A 19,286-nucleotide genomic window follows, 5' to 3' on the forward strand; every position below is an offset into this window, starting at 1 on the left:
TGAGACTCCAATGACAATTCACAAACACCACAACTTCTTGCACTGTTAATTCACACTTTGCGGTTACATGTGTGTACATGCAAGTGTTGTTTAACCTTAAAGTTCTACAAAAACCTGAAATAAATTGCATTTTCTCTGCTTCTCTTTGGTGACAAAAAGCCTTTTGCAAAGTTCACTAAGACCTTTCATCCGTGTGATTTGGATACATCACATTCAAGGGGAAAAGTGTTTAACCAAAGCTTCATTTAATTTAAAACTTTTCTCTATAAAGTTATTAAAACTTTCACAGTAAGACCACTGGAAATAGAAATACAGGGGAAGTAAGTAAGTACAGAAATGAACTAGTCTAATGACCAACTCACTGACAGACAGACATATACTGTACATACTATATCAGTGCAGCATCATCATGTCTTACCATCATCCATATCTTCCAAGATGTTGACTTTCGTAGTGGGGTAGTGCATTCCCAGACGCCCCCCGACAGGCAGTGACAGAGTGACGTTGAAATTCTCTTCTCCCTCGTACAGAGAGTCATCGATGATAACCACGCGACACTGCTTCTCCCTCTCACCCTTGTCGAAACGAAGGATGCTGCTGTGCTCCTCTGGGCGTGAGATGTAGTCAGAGTAAGACAGCACGGTGGTGGGAATCGTCCCTGAGGCAGAGCCTTTAGAGAAACCAGCAAAGGAAAGGTGAAGAAAGTGGCAGGAGTTTGGGGAAAAATGACGAGATCTAAATGATTGAAAGCACATATTTAAAACATTGTATTTGTGAAAGACAACTTGAGCTTTTCCTATAATAGATCTACTGCATTTGAAGTAGTAATTTTCATATATACATATTCATATTAAGCTGAATTTGATGTGAAAAGGGGTGTGAAGAAAATTCATAAGGGAGTGAGCACATCAAGTTAACAAACTTTTGTGACAATCAGTAATAAGACGCATTTTTTTCTTTCAGTTGAATGAAATTCAGACTGTTAATGTAGCCATTATAACTTGTGAAAGTTTGATCTTCCATTATAGCTAGCCCATCAGGTCAGTGTATTAGTTTTTAATGAAAGAGCACAATGGGAAATAGACCAACCCCTAAGGTTTTGTTAAAATGAAAAGCTGTGGTGTGGCCACTACAGCATTTTGACATTTAACAATAGTGCCTTCATTAGGCTAATCAGTGTGTGCATTATCCATTCATGAATTTAACTGCGTGGGGAGAAGGTACAAGCTGTAATATGTAACTTTTCACACATCACCAGCTGGAAGTAAGTCATTGAAAGAACGATCACAAACAGAGTCAAGGTTGTTTGGAAGCATTTCTTTGATTTGAATTAACTACCCCAAAACTTGGAACCAGGCTAACAGCCAAGTGTGATACTACTGAGGTTATGCTGCCAGATGAGATCTGTGAAAATGCAAATGCGGTGCGAATTGCATCTCTTCCTGTGTGCCAACAGACTTCACTGGCACTGTCTAACAGGATAGGTGCGACAGGTGCACCTCAAACTCTACCATACACATGAAGACATTAACATTCCATTAAAACAATATAGATACCAGCTTTAAATGCACAATCTGTGATCCAAATGTAAACAAAAGGCTAGGCTCTACCAAAAATCAGACTGAAACCTTTTCATTCTCAAATCGATTGGCAGTTCTTTTAATAAATGCAGAATCCCTAAATGAAAATTAAATCAGAGTTACTGTTGTCATTTGTACCTCATTTTTTAAATTATGTAAGTGAATTTAAGTTGTCAAAAATTATCCACTGAGTCCTTAAGCGACAACACCCACCATCTGATATGATCAGTTTGACAAGCAAAGCCAGCAGGCAGGCAGACAGGCAGACAGCATACACTGAGGGTAAATGGGTTAGATGAGGTGAAAAAAGGCTAGTGCATACCCTGCTGAGTGTAGCAGACCACCATGAGTTCCTGGCTGATGTCTCCACTGCGGTGCACTGGAATGAAAAGCTCCCCAACATCCTCCTCCACTGAGTGGATCTGCTCAGGGAAGAACACAGTCGACTCTGTTTGGAGGAGAAGAGAGAAGAGCGGAGGGAGTCAGAGGAAAAAAGAAAAGGGTAATGATATGTATAACAATCTGCAAAAACCCACAGAACATTAGGGCATCAAGGACTGAAACAGGCTTTTGTTCTGGCTCAGCATTAGTGAGGTGCAGCTGACTTTTTTAATATTTTTATTCAGATCTATTGAAGTGGTGGTCCTGCGGTGTGCTTATTCATATTCAAAAATAACTTTCCATCACAGTTTTCGGTTTGATGCAACCAGAGGTGCTCTTCAAAGAGACCCCTCTGGAAGTTTTTCTTACTGCCCGGTGTGTTGCAGACAATTACATATGCAAGCCTCTCAGTTCATCCAACAGAATGTATCAGTTGGGCGTTTCGAACATCGACTCCTCTATACACAGAGGGGTCAGACGAACCATTTCTCTTATTTTTTTTCTCTACTCCTCTCTCCGTCTATGAGAGGAATTTGTGATTGAGAGAGAGACTCAGAGCCAGTGAAAGCATCATCTATCAAAACGAAGAACTTACTGACATTATAGAAACAATAAATGTTGGAGCTATTTTCCACAGACGCACAGGGACCAATAAAAATACTAACAGAGCGGACTGAGTTTCAGCTCGTCCCAGATCTCCCTGTGACTTTGTTCACCCTCCCCCTCTCTCTTTGAGTGAGTGGATGAATGAGTGAGTGAATGATGGGAACTGCAAGACACCCGTGGCTCGCTTGTGCTACAAAAAAGTTGCATTAAAATGGCAAGAACTGGAGTGTGCAAAAGAGATTTGGAAGTTTGATTCAACACCCAGCCTACAAAAAGAGATCAACACCTGAGATGACTCCTTGGGATGGAGTCATCAACATAAAACAATCTTGCGCACAGCAGGGGATCAAACATCTCTCTTCTCCTACAGTAACTCTCACTAAATCGTTCCCTCTCCTCTCAATCTTCTCCCCTCTCCTCCATTTCTCCTCTCTGTCGCTGTCCACAATCTGTCACTCCCCAGGGGGGTACAGGAATTCATAGCAGGGGATTAGGGTCCACCGCTTACCTATTACACTCACACACACACACGGACACACACACCGCTCACTGTACCTTGATTTTCTTCTCTCTCTCCACACAGATACTGCACACCTCATCTCCTCACAGTTCTTTAACATTTCACCTCACACTTCACCAGGGGTGTGCTGGGAAAGAAATTCAGCCCTGGACTTATCCTCTGGACAAGCCTCTGTGGGTGGGGGTGGAGGGGTGCTCGGGTCAGTGAGGGTTGATTACATATGTACAGTATATAACTTGGTCGGAAATGGCCTCATGCACACCCCAAATGACAGGCACTAAGAGAGGGCCGGTAAAGAGACAGACAAGGCTGGTAAAAACTTTATGTATTTTTTTGACGGTCCACCGGCCCACCAATGCGGTGGATTTGTCTCGGTATCCCAGATGGTCATTTTAAAACATTCATGGGGAGAAAAAAAAACATGCTTTTACAGAGGGTGTTAAAATAGTGACTACTGCACGCTGATCTATCTATTGTCTTTCCAAAAGAAAACAAAACACACAAAAAACTCTGGCTTTTGTTTCTAAGCCTAGAACATCTCCATTATTGATATTATCATGAATATTCTATGGATGCAAGGATATTTTCTTTGTTTCTACTATCTGGTTGTTGTTGTAGTAGTTACGCAATTTACACAGCACCAGTTCGTATTGCTGGTTATTCCCATCAGATATACAGTATTTCTAGAATGTAGCTGTAAATGTAAAACAAAACAGCCTCTACAGACTTACAGTTAATGACACCTTTTAACCTGTTTCTCTAATCACAGTTCAAAGCAACAGTAACCTCAGAAACAGGAGGTCCTCATTTAATTTGCCTTACATTACTCAGAGATTTTATATCCTAACTGAGACAAAGCTTGTATAATTACACAAGAGTGTGCTTGACTACAACTGGCCTTATGGTTCCAGACAAAAAAATTACAAGGGAGGAAAACTTTATAATTTAGTTGAATGACCTCAGTAACTGCTCCAAAATTGAAGAGTTACTGTTTGAGTGTGTGAAGATGTTTCTTTATTATTGTGCAAACAATGATAACAGCCCCACTGATACATAGTGTCCTTTCTGTAGAGGAAGCAAGAAAGATATTCCTGACTATGGCTAGATTCTGACACTGCTTGCAGCACACAGTCAAACAGCAGGCTGCCACCTTCATCTTTAGTCAGCACTGTGCATGGATTATATATGAAAGAAAGTCCTAAAGTTTTGCAGGAGGAAAGCTAGGGTCTGTATCTGCTGAAGCCTTGAGACTGGATGCAAACACGCTATAGGACAAACCCACTCCTCATTATTAATCAAAGTAGCGACAGGCTTATAGAGAGGGTATGCATTCTTACAGCTATAAGAGAAAGAAAACAATATTGAATAGCTCTAGGCATTTGCACAGACAAACAGAGACTGCCTATGCTATGAGAACAAATTCAGCTTGTTATGCTTTCCTTAATTTTGAAACACTTTTGGGTAAAGCTTAGTGATCCTCTCTCCTCCTCTAAAGCTGATATTAGCCAAGCTGACATATCCTCTAGGGAGCGAATCTCCAGGCTAACCAGAAGACCAGACAAAGCCAGTTTTCATCATTAGAGAAAGAAGCTGGAGTACAGCTAACGCCACAGGCATAGCTAAAGCTTCACTGGCCCATTAGAGTACAGAGTGGCACATCTCTGTCACATTAGACTATCCCCGGAGATAACAGAAAACAAACCAACCCCTGCCCTCCACACACAGCATAATTAACCCACAGGGGAGGATAGACTGAGGAGGGAGAATGTGAAGGGTGGTGGTGGGGGGGGGGTGTCAAGACAAGAGATAGTGAAAGACAGAGAATGAGAAGACAAAATGAGGGAGATAGTGTGATGGGAGCAGCTATTGTATGTCGCCATAATGGAAGTTTCAGTGTTTCCATCTTTGTTGCACATCTATAATTACTTAAAAGTTGTACTGAGGGAAGGAGCAATACATAAAAAATGTGAAAGTTGCAGAAGAGTGAATCTAGCCTTGATGGCACGGAGCAGGCACTTTGTTGCACTACTCAATATTTCATTATTCAATTTACAGACATAGACACAAAGAACTAGGAGGGTGACAGATCACAAACTATTTAAGAGAGAAGGACTGAAGTTTTGTGAGTATAAGTGAGGCACTTTCCGAACATAGCCATTAGAGTTCAATCAATGTTCACTGGTAAACAGCAATATCAGTTCTTTAGGAGGACCTCTGATTCAGCCCGATAAAAATGGACAAAAAATGAACTATAATTATACTGTTTTTTCTATTGTTGGATTTTAGAAAGTATGTAACTGCACTCTGTACCACCAGTGAGTATAAAAACACAACAGCAATGGAAAAAACAAACGTCATGGCTATAACAAATCTCTACTAGCTATCATGTCAAAACTATATTTCTCCTCCTTGCCTGAGGGCAGATTTGACATGGCTCTGTATCTACAGCAGACAATGTTTATATTGACGATTCTTCATTCTGTGTGTGTTATGTCTTCACACAGCAAATGTGATACACGGCAAAGGGTTGTGTATTTCTCATTGAGTTGTAAGAGGAATATGGGATTTTGTGTGGTGGAAACTTCACTGGTTCTGCAATCATATTTGTCTGTTCAGGTGGGAGAAGCAAACACTTCTCTTATCAACTCAAATCAATCCTCCATACCGTCTGTCTGTGGGGTCTGATTTTGATTTAAATTTGTACAGTAATAAAGAAAATATTGAATATATTTGTTTGACTTAATTTGCATCTTTATACGGTATGTGTATTCAGTATCTTGAGAGTCATTTTAGTATTCTGTGTTACCTCCAAGATGAAAATATTCAGACTAAATGTGCAAAAAATAAAATAAATTACAGCTTTTATAGTCTGTTGTGATGTAGCTGTGGATAGAAATATCATATTGTCATCATATGAATATCAAGAATATTAATCCTAAAAATATCCATGTGCATGCTGAGCGCACACTACAATGTATGCATGATCAGTACTGACCATCATTGGGATCCAGGATCTCAACTGTTGCTGCGGCAGGGAACTCCAGCACTCCCATCACCGGCTCCGATAGCAAAATCTGGAAGGTCTCCGCCTGCTCGTACTTCCCGTCAGTCAGGATCCGAACCCTCCATATGGCGCTTGTCTGCCCTGGGTTGAACTGGACCTGCCTCTGGGACTTACCCTTGAAATCCTCATCCTTCTTTGCACTGCCATCCTGGGTTCCAATGCCTGAGATATACAGACAACGATAAAAGTGTAGAAAAAGAAAGACAGGACAGGCCAGATGAATTAAAAAAAAAAAAAACAGACAGACAGGTAGAAGTGGAGACGAAACAAAGAAAGCGAACATGAAAGGGTGACAGGCAAGAGAGAGAAACAGATAAAAAACAGATTAGATATTCACACCCTTTAATGTTGTTCAGAGAGTGGTGAGAAAAAGAGTGTTGCGTCTATTTTTCTTCACTGATCACTTACAGAGCCTCAGGAATGTGTGAAAATGAATTTGTAACTGAGGCGTTTAAATAAGCATATTCCACCTTACTGAGATGGATTACCTACCATGGCTGTTTCCCAAGGGTTATGTGTCTGTGTGTGTGTGCGTGTGTGTCACATCCTTTTCTCTTCAAATATCTCCTATTCCATTCATAATAGGTCTTTCATGTGAATCCACTTCACGATCCATCTAACATTCATGCTCATCGATACACCTTCAAAGCAGGAGAGCTTACTTGTACCACTGGGTTTCACATCAAACACACATCAAGGACGCCCAGGTGGCATAAGCCATATAATGTATTACATATGGAAATAGGCTATTCATGTTCCTTTGTCTAAACTCACAATGCCTCATAAGAACAAGACAAGCAGAGTAATGCTGGGCTGATGCATGTGCCTGAAAATACAAAGGATTTGTTTCCTTTTTTTTGTCCAGACCCTCAAAAAACTGCACAAACAAACCGAGAAAAAAACAAGTGACAAGCACATGCAGATGAGACTGGATACATTAGATCATACAAGCAGTAAGATCTGAGAGGTGAGTAATATGTGCAAAATTTAAGCTGAAAATAATCACACTCACGCAGGACTACAAACACAGTCACACTCATGCATGTAACTGTAGCTGTAAGGACCTTCAGTGACTGTATTCATTCACAACCCCCAGACTAGAGTGGAAATTCATAATCAAATTAGTTTTTGGTGTTATGCTTTGCATTTCTGGGTTCCTTTAATTGCTATGTTGGTGATGCCGGACTGACTGGTCCAATTCACTGTCTGGCTTTGACCACAGCAAAAACATCTTCCTAGTTGACCAATATTCAACAACAGCACAGTTAGAAGTCCAAAGAAACCAAATTTTACTCTAATGCAATGCTGCCTTATCTTGCATTTGGCTGGATCAAAAGACCAGCTGCAAATAAAATATAGCAACCTCTTTCAATATATTTTTGTCAACCACCCTGCACGTAACACCAAGGTATTATTATTTCTCAGCCTGCACTGTTTCTCTGCTTTTTAACAGCAGGAAAAACTAATGCTGCCGCTGTTGCTCACTGCCGCTGCATTAACACAACATGAAAAATGTACTTCTCTGGAGGCAGTGGAAGTTTTTCTGAGAAATCCGAGACATGACTAATGGAAGTTCAGTCAGGACAGCTCTTGGTTTGCTTGTTCACTGCTGTGAGATCATATCAGCCAAACCTGGGTCAGGTTTTCTTGTGACGACTTAGGTAAGGGTTGTACAAAGCTGTGGGTACATCCGAAATGTAAATCACAATACTTCATCATAAAATATCAGCACTGTTCATCAAAACTGATTGTATTAGAGTAGAAGAGCATCTGAGGGTGTAATGAAAATGTCACCAATACTGTGCATTTGTAAGCTTAAATCCACATCATGCTTATCACATGAAATAGGGTTAAAGAGGTTTTGTCACAGTCCAAGGACTTTCATCAGTTAAGTTGAAAACAATTCATCCTCTGGGAAGCATAAATGTACCAGTGGCAATCTGCCATTCAATTGTGATAGTTCTCAGAGATGAACATTTCTGTTTGATTGTGGTGGTGGCAGATAGACCAGCAGGGTCACCAAAACATTTGTTCAGCACCATGACTATCAAGAGCAAGTTTCATGGCAATTTGTGCAGAAATTGTTTGGATATCTTGCTGTGGATATAAGTTTTGTTTTGGTTGGAAAGACACACTAACCAAGAAATATTGCCATCTTTTGGCTGTGCCGTAAGCAGGACAAAAACCTCTGAGGGAGACTTATATATAAATACAGGTATGCTGTTGATATTTATAGTCCAGTCATGAGTAATAATGTAATTATCTTAACTCTCATCCTATAAACAGTGAGTTGCAGCTAAAGCTGTAACGATTAGTTGATTGATCGATTAGTTGCCAATTATAAAAGTAATCACCAAATATTTTAATAATTGATTCATTTTTTGGAGTCATTTTTTAAGAAAAAAGTCTAAATTCTCTGATTGCAGCTTCTTAAATGTGAATATTTTCTGGTTTCTTTAGTCTTCTATGAGAGTAAACTGAATATCTTTGGTTTGTGGACTGTTGGATGGGACAAAACAAGACATTTGAGGGCGTCAGCTTGGGCTCTGGGAAACAGCGATTGACATTTTTCACCATTTTCCTGCTGAACAACTAATTGATTAATTAGGAAAATAATCGACAAATGAATCCATAATGAAAACAATTGTTAGTTGCAGCCCTAATCACAGCTTTATAACAACTAAATATCATCCTGGTTGATTGGGTGACACCTATAGTTACTGGCCACAGCGGCATATAAAGTACATTTTGATAATACAGATCCCAAACTTTCATTCAATATGATGTGTATCAAGAGCAGCTACTCTGTCAGGAATGCAACACATGTATCTCTTTAGATGTTGTCTGACACAGTGATACTGAAGTCATGATTGGTTGTCTTCTGCATTACATGAAATGTGTGCATGCACTCGGTTTGGTCTTTTGCTAAGGAAATGATCCATGTCCAGTATGTGCATGAATCATTTCCTGTGAATCCTTTGTGCATGGGTATTGAATCTAGTGTGAGAAAGGCAGACTCCGAAGACTACTATATATAGTGGCAATTACAGAATGCAAATACTTTGAATGGCTATTGTTGAAAAAAATGGGGTTAATATAATGAAAATCTTGGTAATGCTTTAATGTACAGGTCCCTTCATTCTATACTAATTTCCTGGAAATTTTCTGAGTAATTTGCAGGTATTTAATGGTCAAATTTTAGGATATTTTACAGGAAGGGGGTGCAATTTGTTACACATTATGAGAAAAATATAAAAAAAGAGTTTAGTTGGTGAGTGTCCACTCATATTTGGGTTCATGTGTAGCTGTTCATTTGCAAAAATCCTTAATAAATAACACTTTTAACAATTGTTTACAAGACAGAAACTAATCTCCTTCCAGTGTCAAACAATGAATTAGCATATCAGATTGTTTCTTAAAAAATAATGACTAAGCATCTATCAACAATGTCAGTAACACCTAATTTTACTGATCCTTTACTTTCCTACTAATTTCCAGGACATTTTTTCAATAATTACCTGAAAGTAGCTTTTACTGTTTATTCTTAGGACATTTTCTTTGAAATGGTTATGTTATTTGGTAGTACATGAGAAATGCTCTCATTACAGAGTTTTTAAGGAGGTATCTAATATGCTAATACGTAGGTTGACATACAAAACTACACACTGAAAACTAAATATTTTCTGTCATGTTAAGAGTGTGATTTATTAAGATTTTTTTTGCAAATTAACAACTATTAAGTCAAATATAATGACTGAGTACTTACTTACTATGCCAACCTAACACTTTTTTTCTGTTTTTTCTTATAATTTCTAACAAATTGCACCACCATTCTGTAAAATGTCCTAAAAACGAAAAGACCAGTAACATAAAGCATGACCAAGAGACAAGGAAAGTGTCTTATAACCACTGATTTCTGTCTCATCTGTCTACCCTGATGATCAGTTGATTCACATCAAATAAAAACCCACATGCACACACACCTGCCTAGAGGAGAGAAGAAGTGTTGATCTTAAATGGGTGGAGCCTCATTGTGCCACCCTTACTGGACTCCCTGGAGAGAAGAGACACGCCTTGCCTCGGGTCGCTCTGGGGTTTCTTCTCAGCAGGTGGCTATATACCCACCCGAGGGCTTTTGATCTTTATTTTCCTCAAAGCTACAGTCCCTTGTGTTTGTGTCTCCACAATACACACACAAACACACACACATACAAAGGGCTGCACACAAACACACACATATTCTGTTTATAGCTGAAATCTTTTCTTCTTTCTGTTTAGTATTGTAGTTTATTTCACTGTTGAAAGCAAACACTGCAGTAAGCTGAGTTTGGATGAGTGTAAAATATACAATTCATCATAGAATTTATGAGTGCAAGTGCCTTCATGCTCATTATACTATAAAGGTCATTTCACATCAAGGCAGCTGAAGTGGGGATCTTTAGAGAAGACATTCAGGGGGCAACACTTTCTAATATCTCCTGGTGAAAAAAAATCAACTCTCTCTATTCACTCTGCAATGGCAACAATAAAGAGGCTAGACTACAGCCCACAGGAGATGACATTAACCTGGCAAAAGCGCATCTTGTTAACAATCCTCCATTTATCTCTCAGAGTATGGACGCAGCTGAGAAGGATGGTGCACAAAGAAAGAAGTCTTAAAGGAATGAGCTTTGATTTATGGAAGGAGTAGAAAAGAAAAATGAGAATTCAATGCCATCTTGTTTCCCCATAGGGTTCCTATATTACTCACACAGCAAAGAAGACAGGAAGAGGAGGAAAGAAAAGGAGAGGCGTGAAGAGGATCAGGACTTGAGAGTGGCGGGTTTCGTGAAGTGAACAGAGCAAGAAGATGTGACAAAACAAAAACAAAGATGGAGAGAAACCAGCAGAGACACACCGCAATGTATACAAGGTGCACACCAAGAAGTGAGAAAATAAAGACAGAGTGACAACAAACAGCGAGTGAGTGCCGCGCTGAAGTGAAACAGAAAGGAGAGGAGAAGGGAGATACACAAATGGAGAGTGGGAGGAGGAAAGACAGCCTGTGGCACCCACCCAGGGCAATAAAGCAGTGAAGGAGCAGGAAGAAGAGAGGTGGTGTCTTTGATGAGGAAAAGCAGGTTAGGAGCAAAAAGGACCAAATGCTCTTCACAGTGAGCTGAAGTGAGACAGGATTATGGATGAAAAAAGGAAAGAAGGTGAGACAGGTTAAGTGGGTTGACAAGTCAGTGGGACGGTACCACTGGGGGACAGGACAAAGTGACAGAACTCAATTAGAAGTAGACGCAGTAGGTGAGGAAGAGGGTGCATGCCCATGAAGAATTAAGTTGAAGGTTGATATCTTAAGGCTTGTCGTTGAGGAGATTTGTTCTTTCATGAGAAGTGAGAAAGTGAGGTTTGAAAACGGTAGGGAACCTATCTGATCCCTGTGCTCTGGTCCATCCCCATTCTGCCTGAGCTGTGCTTTGCAGGGGCATCTTTGAACCTTGATCCTCGATCTCTGCATTCCTCCTTCACAGATCCTCTCTACCTGTACTTCCTGTTGTGATGGAGTTTGTGTAACAGCTGTCGTCCACCTTCTCCTGGCACCACATCGACTTTAATCAGCTAACCCCTTGCACTGCAGCAAGCTACTAACATTATCGCTCTGTCTGTCTATGTTTTTCCTTTCCTTTACCGATTTTTCTTTTCTTTTTATAGTTACTAGATTTTTCTTTTCTATCATTATTTATCTTCTCATCCGCAGCTCAGTTTTTGTTGTGACACACACACACACAAACACTATGCACATACAGTAGAGTCAGAAGGTATTAGGAAACTGATGTTTTTAATCGTTTTGGTTCAACTTCAGCATATTCAATTTGAAATTAAACAATGATTATGAGGTTAGGTTGACTTTGGGCTTTGATGGTGTTTCATATCAATATTGACTGAACAGTGTAGGACTTGTAGCCTTTTTCATACATAGTCAGCCAATTTTAGGACAATGCAGCAGGACATAAAAAAGCCAATAAACAAGGCGACCAAAGAGGTTTCATGGCCAAACAGTGGAATGTTTTCACCTGGCCAAATCATTCACCTGACCTCAATCCAGCTGATGCTGTGCTCCACTGCTGAGGACCAGACTGACGACAGAAAATCTGGCTGCACTATAGGGCTGGAAGAGCATCACCAAGGAAGATGCCAAGTGTCTGCTGATATCCGTGTCACTAACTGCAAAAGGATTTGCAACCAAATATTGTACAGTATGTGATGACTTTGACAACTATTTTCTGTTACCCAAAATATGGAGGTAGTAAAGGGTTGCAGTCCCTGCACTGAGTATCTCATGTGGGTGTAAAAACACTCAAATAAAGCTGAGAGTTGACACTTATAGTTATGTGATGGAGTACAGGGTGCACACAACTAAAAAGGTGTCCCTGACATAATACTTTCTGACTGCACTAATCAACAACATCATTGTTGTCACTGTTCTTTGCTTCAGGTGTTAATCAAAGATTGGCGCATGATTTTTTAATTTTTTTTTTTGTGAGTTTGGAAGTTGCCTTTGTAGCTTTCATTCTGTTTCTTCAAAGTTAAATTACTTAATCTATTGATTATTTTCTCATTTAATCGATTATTCATGCCCCGCAAGTTGGATGTGAGAAGGAAGTGAAAGAAAAATTCTGGAGTGAGTAGGATGTAGTTGTGGAGAGTGAACCCAAGGAGGAGAGAATGGTGATTGGAGCAGACTTCAATGGGTATGTTGGTGAAGGGAATACAGGTGATGAGGAGGTGATGGGTAGGTATGGTGTCAAGGGGATGAATGTGGAAGGACAGATGGTGGTGGATTCTGTGAAAAAGATGGAAATGGCTGTGCTGAATATGTATTTCGAGAAGAGGGAGGAGCACAGGGTGACGTATAAGAGTGGAAAAAGGTGCACACAGGTGGACTATGTCTTATGCAGGAGGTAGATTCTGAAAGAGACTGGAGACTGTAAGGTGGTGGCAGGAGAGATTGTAGCTAGGCAGTATCAGATGGTGGTCTGTAGGATGACTATGGAGATCAAGAAGAGGAAGAGAGTAAAGGCAGAGCCAAGGATCAAAAGGCAGAAGTTGAAGAAGGAAGACTGTTGTGTGGAGTTCAGGGAGGAGTTAAGACAGGAGCTGGGTGGTAGTGAAGAGTTGCTGGAATGGCTGGGCAACTACTGCAGAAGTCGTGAGGGAGACAGCCAGGAAGGTACTTGGTGTGTCATCTGGACAGAGGAAGGAAGACAAGGAGACTTGGTGGTGGAATGAGGAAATACAGGAAAGTATACGGAGGAAGAGGTTGGTGAAGAGGGAGTGTGATAGCCAGAGAGATGAAGAAAGTAGATAGGAGTACAAGGAGATGTGGCGTAAGGTGAAGATTGAGGTGGTGAAGTCTAAGGAAAAGGCGTATGGCAAGTGGTATGAGAGGTTGGATTGTTTGACACAATCTTGGAAATCTTGGATGTGGAGGAGTGGAGAATGAGTGTAATGGTACCGATTTTCGAGAATAAGGGTGATATGCAGAGCTGTATTAACTACAGAGGTATAAAGTTGATCAGCCACAGCATTAAGTTATGGAAAAGAGTAACAGAAGCTAGGTTAAGAAAAATGATGATTAGTGAACAGCAGTATGGTTTCATGCCAGGAAAAAGCACTACCGATGCAATGTTTGCTTTGAGAATGTTGATGGAGAAGTATAGAAAAGGTCAGAAGGAGTTGCATTGTGGATCTATAGAAAGCATACAACAGAGTGCCGAGAGAGGAGGTGTAGTATTGCATGAAGAAGTCGAGAGTGGCAGAGAAGTATGTTTGAGTGATGCAGGACATGTATGAAGGCAGTGTAACAGCGGTAAGGTGTGCGGTTGGAGTGATGGATGGGTTCAAGGTGGATGTGGGATTACACCAAGGATCAGCTCTGAGCCCCTTCTTGTTTGCAATGGTGATGGACAGGTTGACAGACCAGATCAGGCGGGAGTCTCTGTGGACTATAATGTTTGCAGATGACATTGTGATCTGTAGTGATAGTAGGGAGCAGGTTGAGGAGAGCCTGGAGAAGAGGAATGAAAGTCAGAAAGAGCAAGACAGAATACATGTGTGAGGGAGGGAGTATAGGTGAATGGTGAGAATGCAAGGAGTAGAGGTGGCGAAGGTAGATGAGTTTAAATACTTGAGGCCGACTGTTCAAAGTAACAGGGAGTGCAGAAGACAGTGCAGGCAGGATGGGGTGGGTGGAGAAGAGTGTCAGGAGTGATCTGAGACAGAAGGGCACCAGCAAGAGTGAAAGGGAAGATTTACAAGAGGGTAGTGAGACCATATGAGTTGAAGATACTAGGATTTCCATTGGGAGTGACGAGGATGGTCAGGATTAGGAATGAGTACATTAGAGGGACAGCTCAGGTTGGACGGTTTGGAGACAAAGCGAGAGAGGTGAGATTGAGTTGGTTTGGACATGTGCAGAGGACAGATGCTGGTTATATTGGGAGAAGGATGCTGAATATGGAACTGCCAGGCAAGAGAAAAAGAGGAAGGACAAAGAGGAGCTTTATGGATATCCTACAGAGGAAGATGCAGAGGACAGGAAGAGATGGAAACGGATGATCCATTGCGGTGACCCCTAATGAGAGCAACTGGACAAAGAAGAACAAGAATTGATTATTCATTTGGTCTGTAAAATATCAGAAAATAGTGAAAAATGTCCACCCTAAATTCCCAGAGCCCATAGTTACTCTTCAAAATGTTTTCTGACCATAGTCCAAAGCCCCAAGAAAAAATATTCACATTTGGGACATTTGAACCAGTGAATTTTTTTAAATTTTAGCTCAAAAAAAATTGAAATTGCTTAAACAAATACATTTTTTGTTGATTGACTAATCAAATTACTTGAATATTATCTGTAATATTGTGTCTGACAGTCTCCAATATAAAATCAAAATGAAGCAATTTATGAAGTGAAGAGGCCAGATGAGTGCATCCTCCAAACACAGTGCAGATTATGTGCTGTGGCAAGGAGAGAACTATCAAGGGCATAATTGCTTAACAGTGACACAAACTACAGCCTTAAAATGACTCAATTGATGCCAAACATAAATCAAAGGCACAATTACTGTGGCGGTATTGTATTGTATTGCATTATATTGTATGGCACTCCTCGTATATCGCCACTGTGTTTATTGGTTCTTTCGCTCAATTTTTCTGTTCACCTGCCCAGCAAATTGAAATCTATGAAAGTTATTAGACTTTGATCCATTTCTGTTTTTCACCCTGTGTTGCCCTAAATTGGACCATGTTTCATTATCATAGCCTGAACAGGTCTGTGCTGGGCATATAAACAGACATATACCTATATAGAAATATATAGATATATATTATATATATTGTGGATTTGGGTAATGAGAGAAAAATAGTGTTGTCAGAGCGACTCAGGTTTGTACTTCTTTCCCCAAAAGGTTACAAGTAAATATTGCTTCTCTTTAATCTTCCTTCAAACCATGCATAAAAATGACCAAAAACCACATCAACATACAGCATTAGGCGTTCATTCAAAAAGAGGGCTTAAAAGTGAGTGTGTGTGCATGTGTTGTGTATGTGGTCAGAGAGAACCAGGTGCTCACACACCAACTGTGCAAAGAGATGAGTCAGAATGCAAGCTTTCATGTGTGCCCAAGAGATACATTCAAAACCTTCCCGTGAGAAATTGCACATACACCCGTACGCTCGCACACACACACCCTTACACACACAGGTAGATAAGTCTTGAAGCTTACATAAACTGCTACACTGTGATGCTAAAACCTGACCTGACGATTAACAGGGATCAGTATGATGATGAGAGGCGGGAGAGAGTAAAAGCTGCTTACAGCTGCTGCTTCTCTCAGCGTGAACGAAGTGAAGCATGACAGGGCACGGCTAAGTCAGGGCTAAGAGAGTGTTCGGGGACATCATCATCATCATCCTTTTAACCTCAGAACCTGCACGAACACTCAGACATAAGCACAAAAACATGCTGGACTGTAGTTTGCAACTTCATATCACCTCCATCTGACAGGTCAAACAGCTTATTAAAAACTCTGGCATTGATTTTTGTGTAGCTGGCTAATTTCTTGTGTTGCAGCATTTTTCTTATTGTTGTGACTGTACAAGATGATCTAAGTGCAGAGTTTGACACTAGAAGGCTGTTTTCACATTCATCTGTTGTAGAGGGAAAGTTTCTCTGTGTTCACCTCAAATCTGAGATTAAGGCATCATCATCTGTCACATCACAGCTAGTTTGGGAGTCCAATCATGGTGCAGTATGTAACTTACATGAGTGTGATGTAGAAACTCAAAGTATTTGCATATTCAGAGATTCTGTGTGGGTTTTTCAATGAGGGAGAAGGAATCATTTTAACTAGGTAATTGAACTTTTTTGTGGAAAAACAATGTCAGACACAAATTTGTCAAAGCATCATTTATATGTGCAGTACGAGAGGGGATCTTCAAATTTGCTGATGATTCACTTATTGTCAGTCTTCTTGACAGGGGCGAAATGTTCCTGGTGTCATTGTTAACTGCTGTGATGAGACATTTTACAACCTATTATGGCTAATAGGCGAAGAGTAGCCATTCATTTGCAACCTAAGGTAGGCGAACAACTGCCCTGTGTTGACAATAAGGTAAATTTTAAGAGCAAAATAGGTTTAATTTGGAACAAAAGGTAATGGCAATGGCAATTTCTTCTTCTCAGAAAATTGGCCACTTTTCCAAGGGGAAACAGTAGAATCTGCTGTTTTCTGCTCCCACAGTGTCATTTATTCACATAATTTATTTTATTTTTGCTGTGCAACATGTCGTTTTGTTTGTTCAGATCTGAAGAGGATCCATCCAGCACTTGTTGAAGAGTTTTTTGGATGTTCATATTTTTTTTCTCTGTTAGTTTTACCAAGAACAAGTGTAACTTCGTATTGTCTCTGATCTTAATGTCATCTCAATCTCTTCCCTACTCTTTCTTTTTCCCTCCACGTTAGGGCCCTAACACACCAAAACCACTTTCAAAAACCAACTTGACAAAAATCGATGCTTCATCTCCCTTTGGATCTACACACTGCAACCCTGCAAACGACTAAACTACAAACTCAGTGTTTTCTTAGTTGATTTTAACTTTGTAATATCCACCTGGCCAATGCAATGATTTTTTTTACAAGTAGTCCTACTACATGTCTAATTTATGTCCTCACTGGACATAAAATTCTGAGAATTAAACCACATGTGCTAAAAAACACTTGGAAATGGCATACTGCTTCACAAGCAATGTTGTAGCAAAAATACTTTTCTTCACATTGTTTTCCTATTTGTGCTGGTAAATAAAGAGTTACGTCTGTGCACCAGGGCACCACAATGGTAGCTATATCATCTAGCCTCCTCAAACACATAACAAAAAATGTATTTTTGCAAACTCTAAAATGGCTCAAGGCCAAACAAAATTACCTTGGCTTAGGGGATAAATCTGGTTATGGTGTGTGTAGAAAGGAATTGTTGCAATTACTTTTTGGCTTTGACTGTCTGAGATTATCTTTGGTCCATATGTGTATTCGTGAGCAGCACTCCAGGTGAGGTACATAAAGCTCTGCAGTGAAGCAAATGACAAAATTGTGCTAACAACCATGGCAAAAAAATTGAAAAAATATGGTTTGGGCTGCATCATGTCTTGAATTCAATAGCATTTTCTGTGCACCTTTTCTTTTATGCTTGTTACACACAGAAATAAGCAACATAGAATAGAATGAAAATTTTTTATCAACAATAATGTAAAGTAATGAAAGTATCTAAAGCAATGCTACATAAAAGGAGATGGTGAGACATTGTCAGTCTGACAGCAAGTCTCTGTGAGGGTGCGCCTAAACCATGGATGTATTAAAGGGGGCCTATTATGCTCATTTCCAGCTCTATATTTTTATTTTGGGACTCCACTAGAGTAGCTTTGCATGATCCACAGTTCAAAAAAACCCTTATTTGTCTTATAATGGCCCTTTATGCAGCCCCTCAGTTCAGCTTTTGTCACTTAACAGGCAGTTTTAGCTCCTGTCTCTTTAGCCCCCCCTCCACATGAGCCCACTCTGTTCTAATTGGCCAGCTTTCTGGAAGCCTGCCAAGGGGTCGTGTTAAGTTACTGCTAATGAAAACCCAATATTTCCTGCTTCAATTTAAAAGCTTTTAAATGACTAAATAATGGGAGACTTTTATTGTGAAGAATGTACAGGAAATTAAACATGTTCCTCATCTAATTAGCAGAGCTTTGTTAGCGGCGCTAAAAACCGGTCACATATGGAGATATTTTGAGCTCTTTGTTCAGTGGATCAGTTAGCAATAATGCAGGGAGGAATAGTACAACCAGAAATAGCCCAACCTTCACACCTCCCACTTATTTTACTTTGTTGTGCTGTTTGATGGAAAAACACTCACAGCTTGACTCGAGTCCTGGCTGTTAGCGGAATGGAGCAGATGACTATATAAAGATATCCGTCACAAGCTGATATCAGCTCGGGCTGAAAGTAGGAAAAATGTTGGAAACTGAGCATTCAGAGCAGTCTGACCCCTGAACTTTTTGCTCACAGGGATAACTTCTACATACATACATACTTCATTATTTGACACTTTGGCCACATTTAATATGAACATCTGACAATATAATATTATATATATGACTGAAAATAAGGAAAAGCATAATAGGTCCCCTTTAAGAGTACTGGATACAGTGCTGCTGCTCAGTCTTGCTGCCAGTGTTTCCTTGTGGCCACTGGTGGTATTGCAAGCATTCCCAAAAAGCATTTTCTCCATAGACCACCATTATAAAAGAGACGTCAGTAAAACTGTTGACAGGACAGCCCGAACTGCAAATAAGGTCAATTATTACTCTTTATATAATTCATTTTTAATCCATGAAAGTTTTATATTTGTAAATCTTTCCTTGAGCCTAGAAAAGCAATTTTAAAATCTGTGAGTCATCCCAATCAAAACTCAATGGTCTGAGCAGGAACTTGCAGGCAGGGCCAGCAAGAGAAACACTACTGCACATATTCAGTGGGCTGCATAACATGGAAGCAAGAAACCTTTTTGGCTTATGCACCAGGCAAACAATTTTCATTCAATT

At 40.1% G+C, this 19,286-nt stretch overlaps 1 protein-coding gene across 1 annotated transcript in view; it reads right to left on the minus strand.

Annotated features, from left to right (window-relative positions):
• LOC122996056 (FRAS1-related extracellular matrix protein 2-like) overlaps nt 1–19,286 on the minus strand; it is a 62,219-nt gene that overhangs the window by 20,121 nt on the left and 22,812 nt on the right. Inside the window, exons 4-6 of the mRNA XM_044371581.1 lie at nt 6,083–6,313; nt 1,903–2,028; nt 419–670 (exon numbers count right to left, since the gene is read on the minus strand). Of these exons, the coding sequence (XP_044227516.1) occupies nt 419–670; nt 1,903–2,028; nt 6,083–6,313 (609 nt within the window). The remainder of the gene's footprint in view (nt 1–418; nt 671–1,902; nt 2,029–6,082; nt 6,314–19,286) is intronic.

This window comes from Thunnus albacares, chromosome 13 (assembly GCF_914725855.1).
Source record: "Thunnus albacares chromosome 13, fThuAlb1.1, whole genome shotgun sequence".
Classification (NCBI taxonomy): domain Eukaryota; kingdom Metazoa; phylum Chordata; class Actinopteri; order Scombriformes; family Scombridae; genus Thunnus; species Thunnus albacares.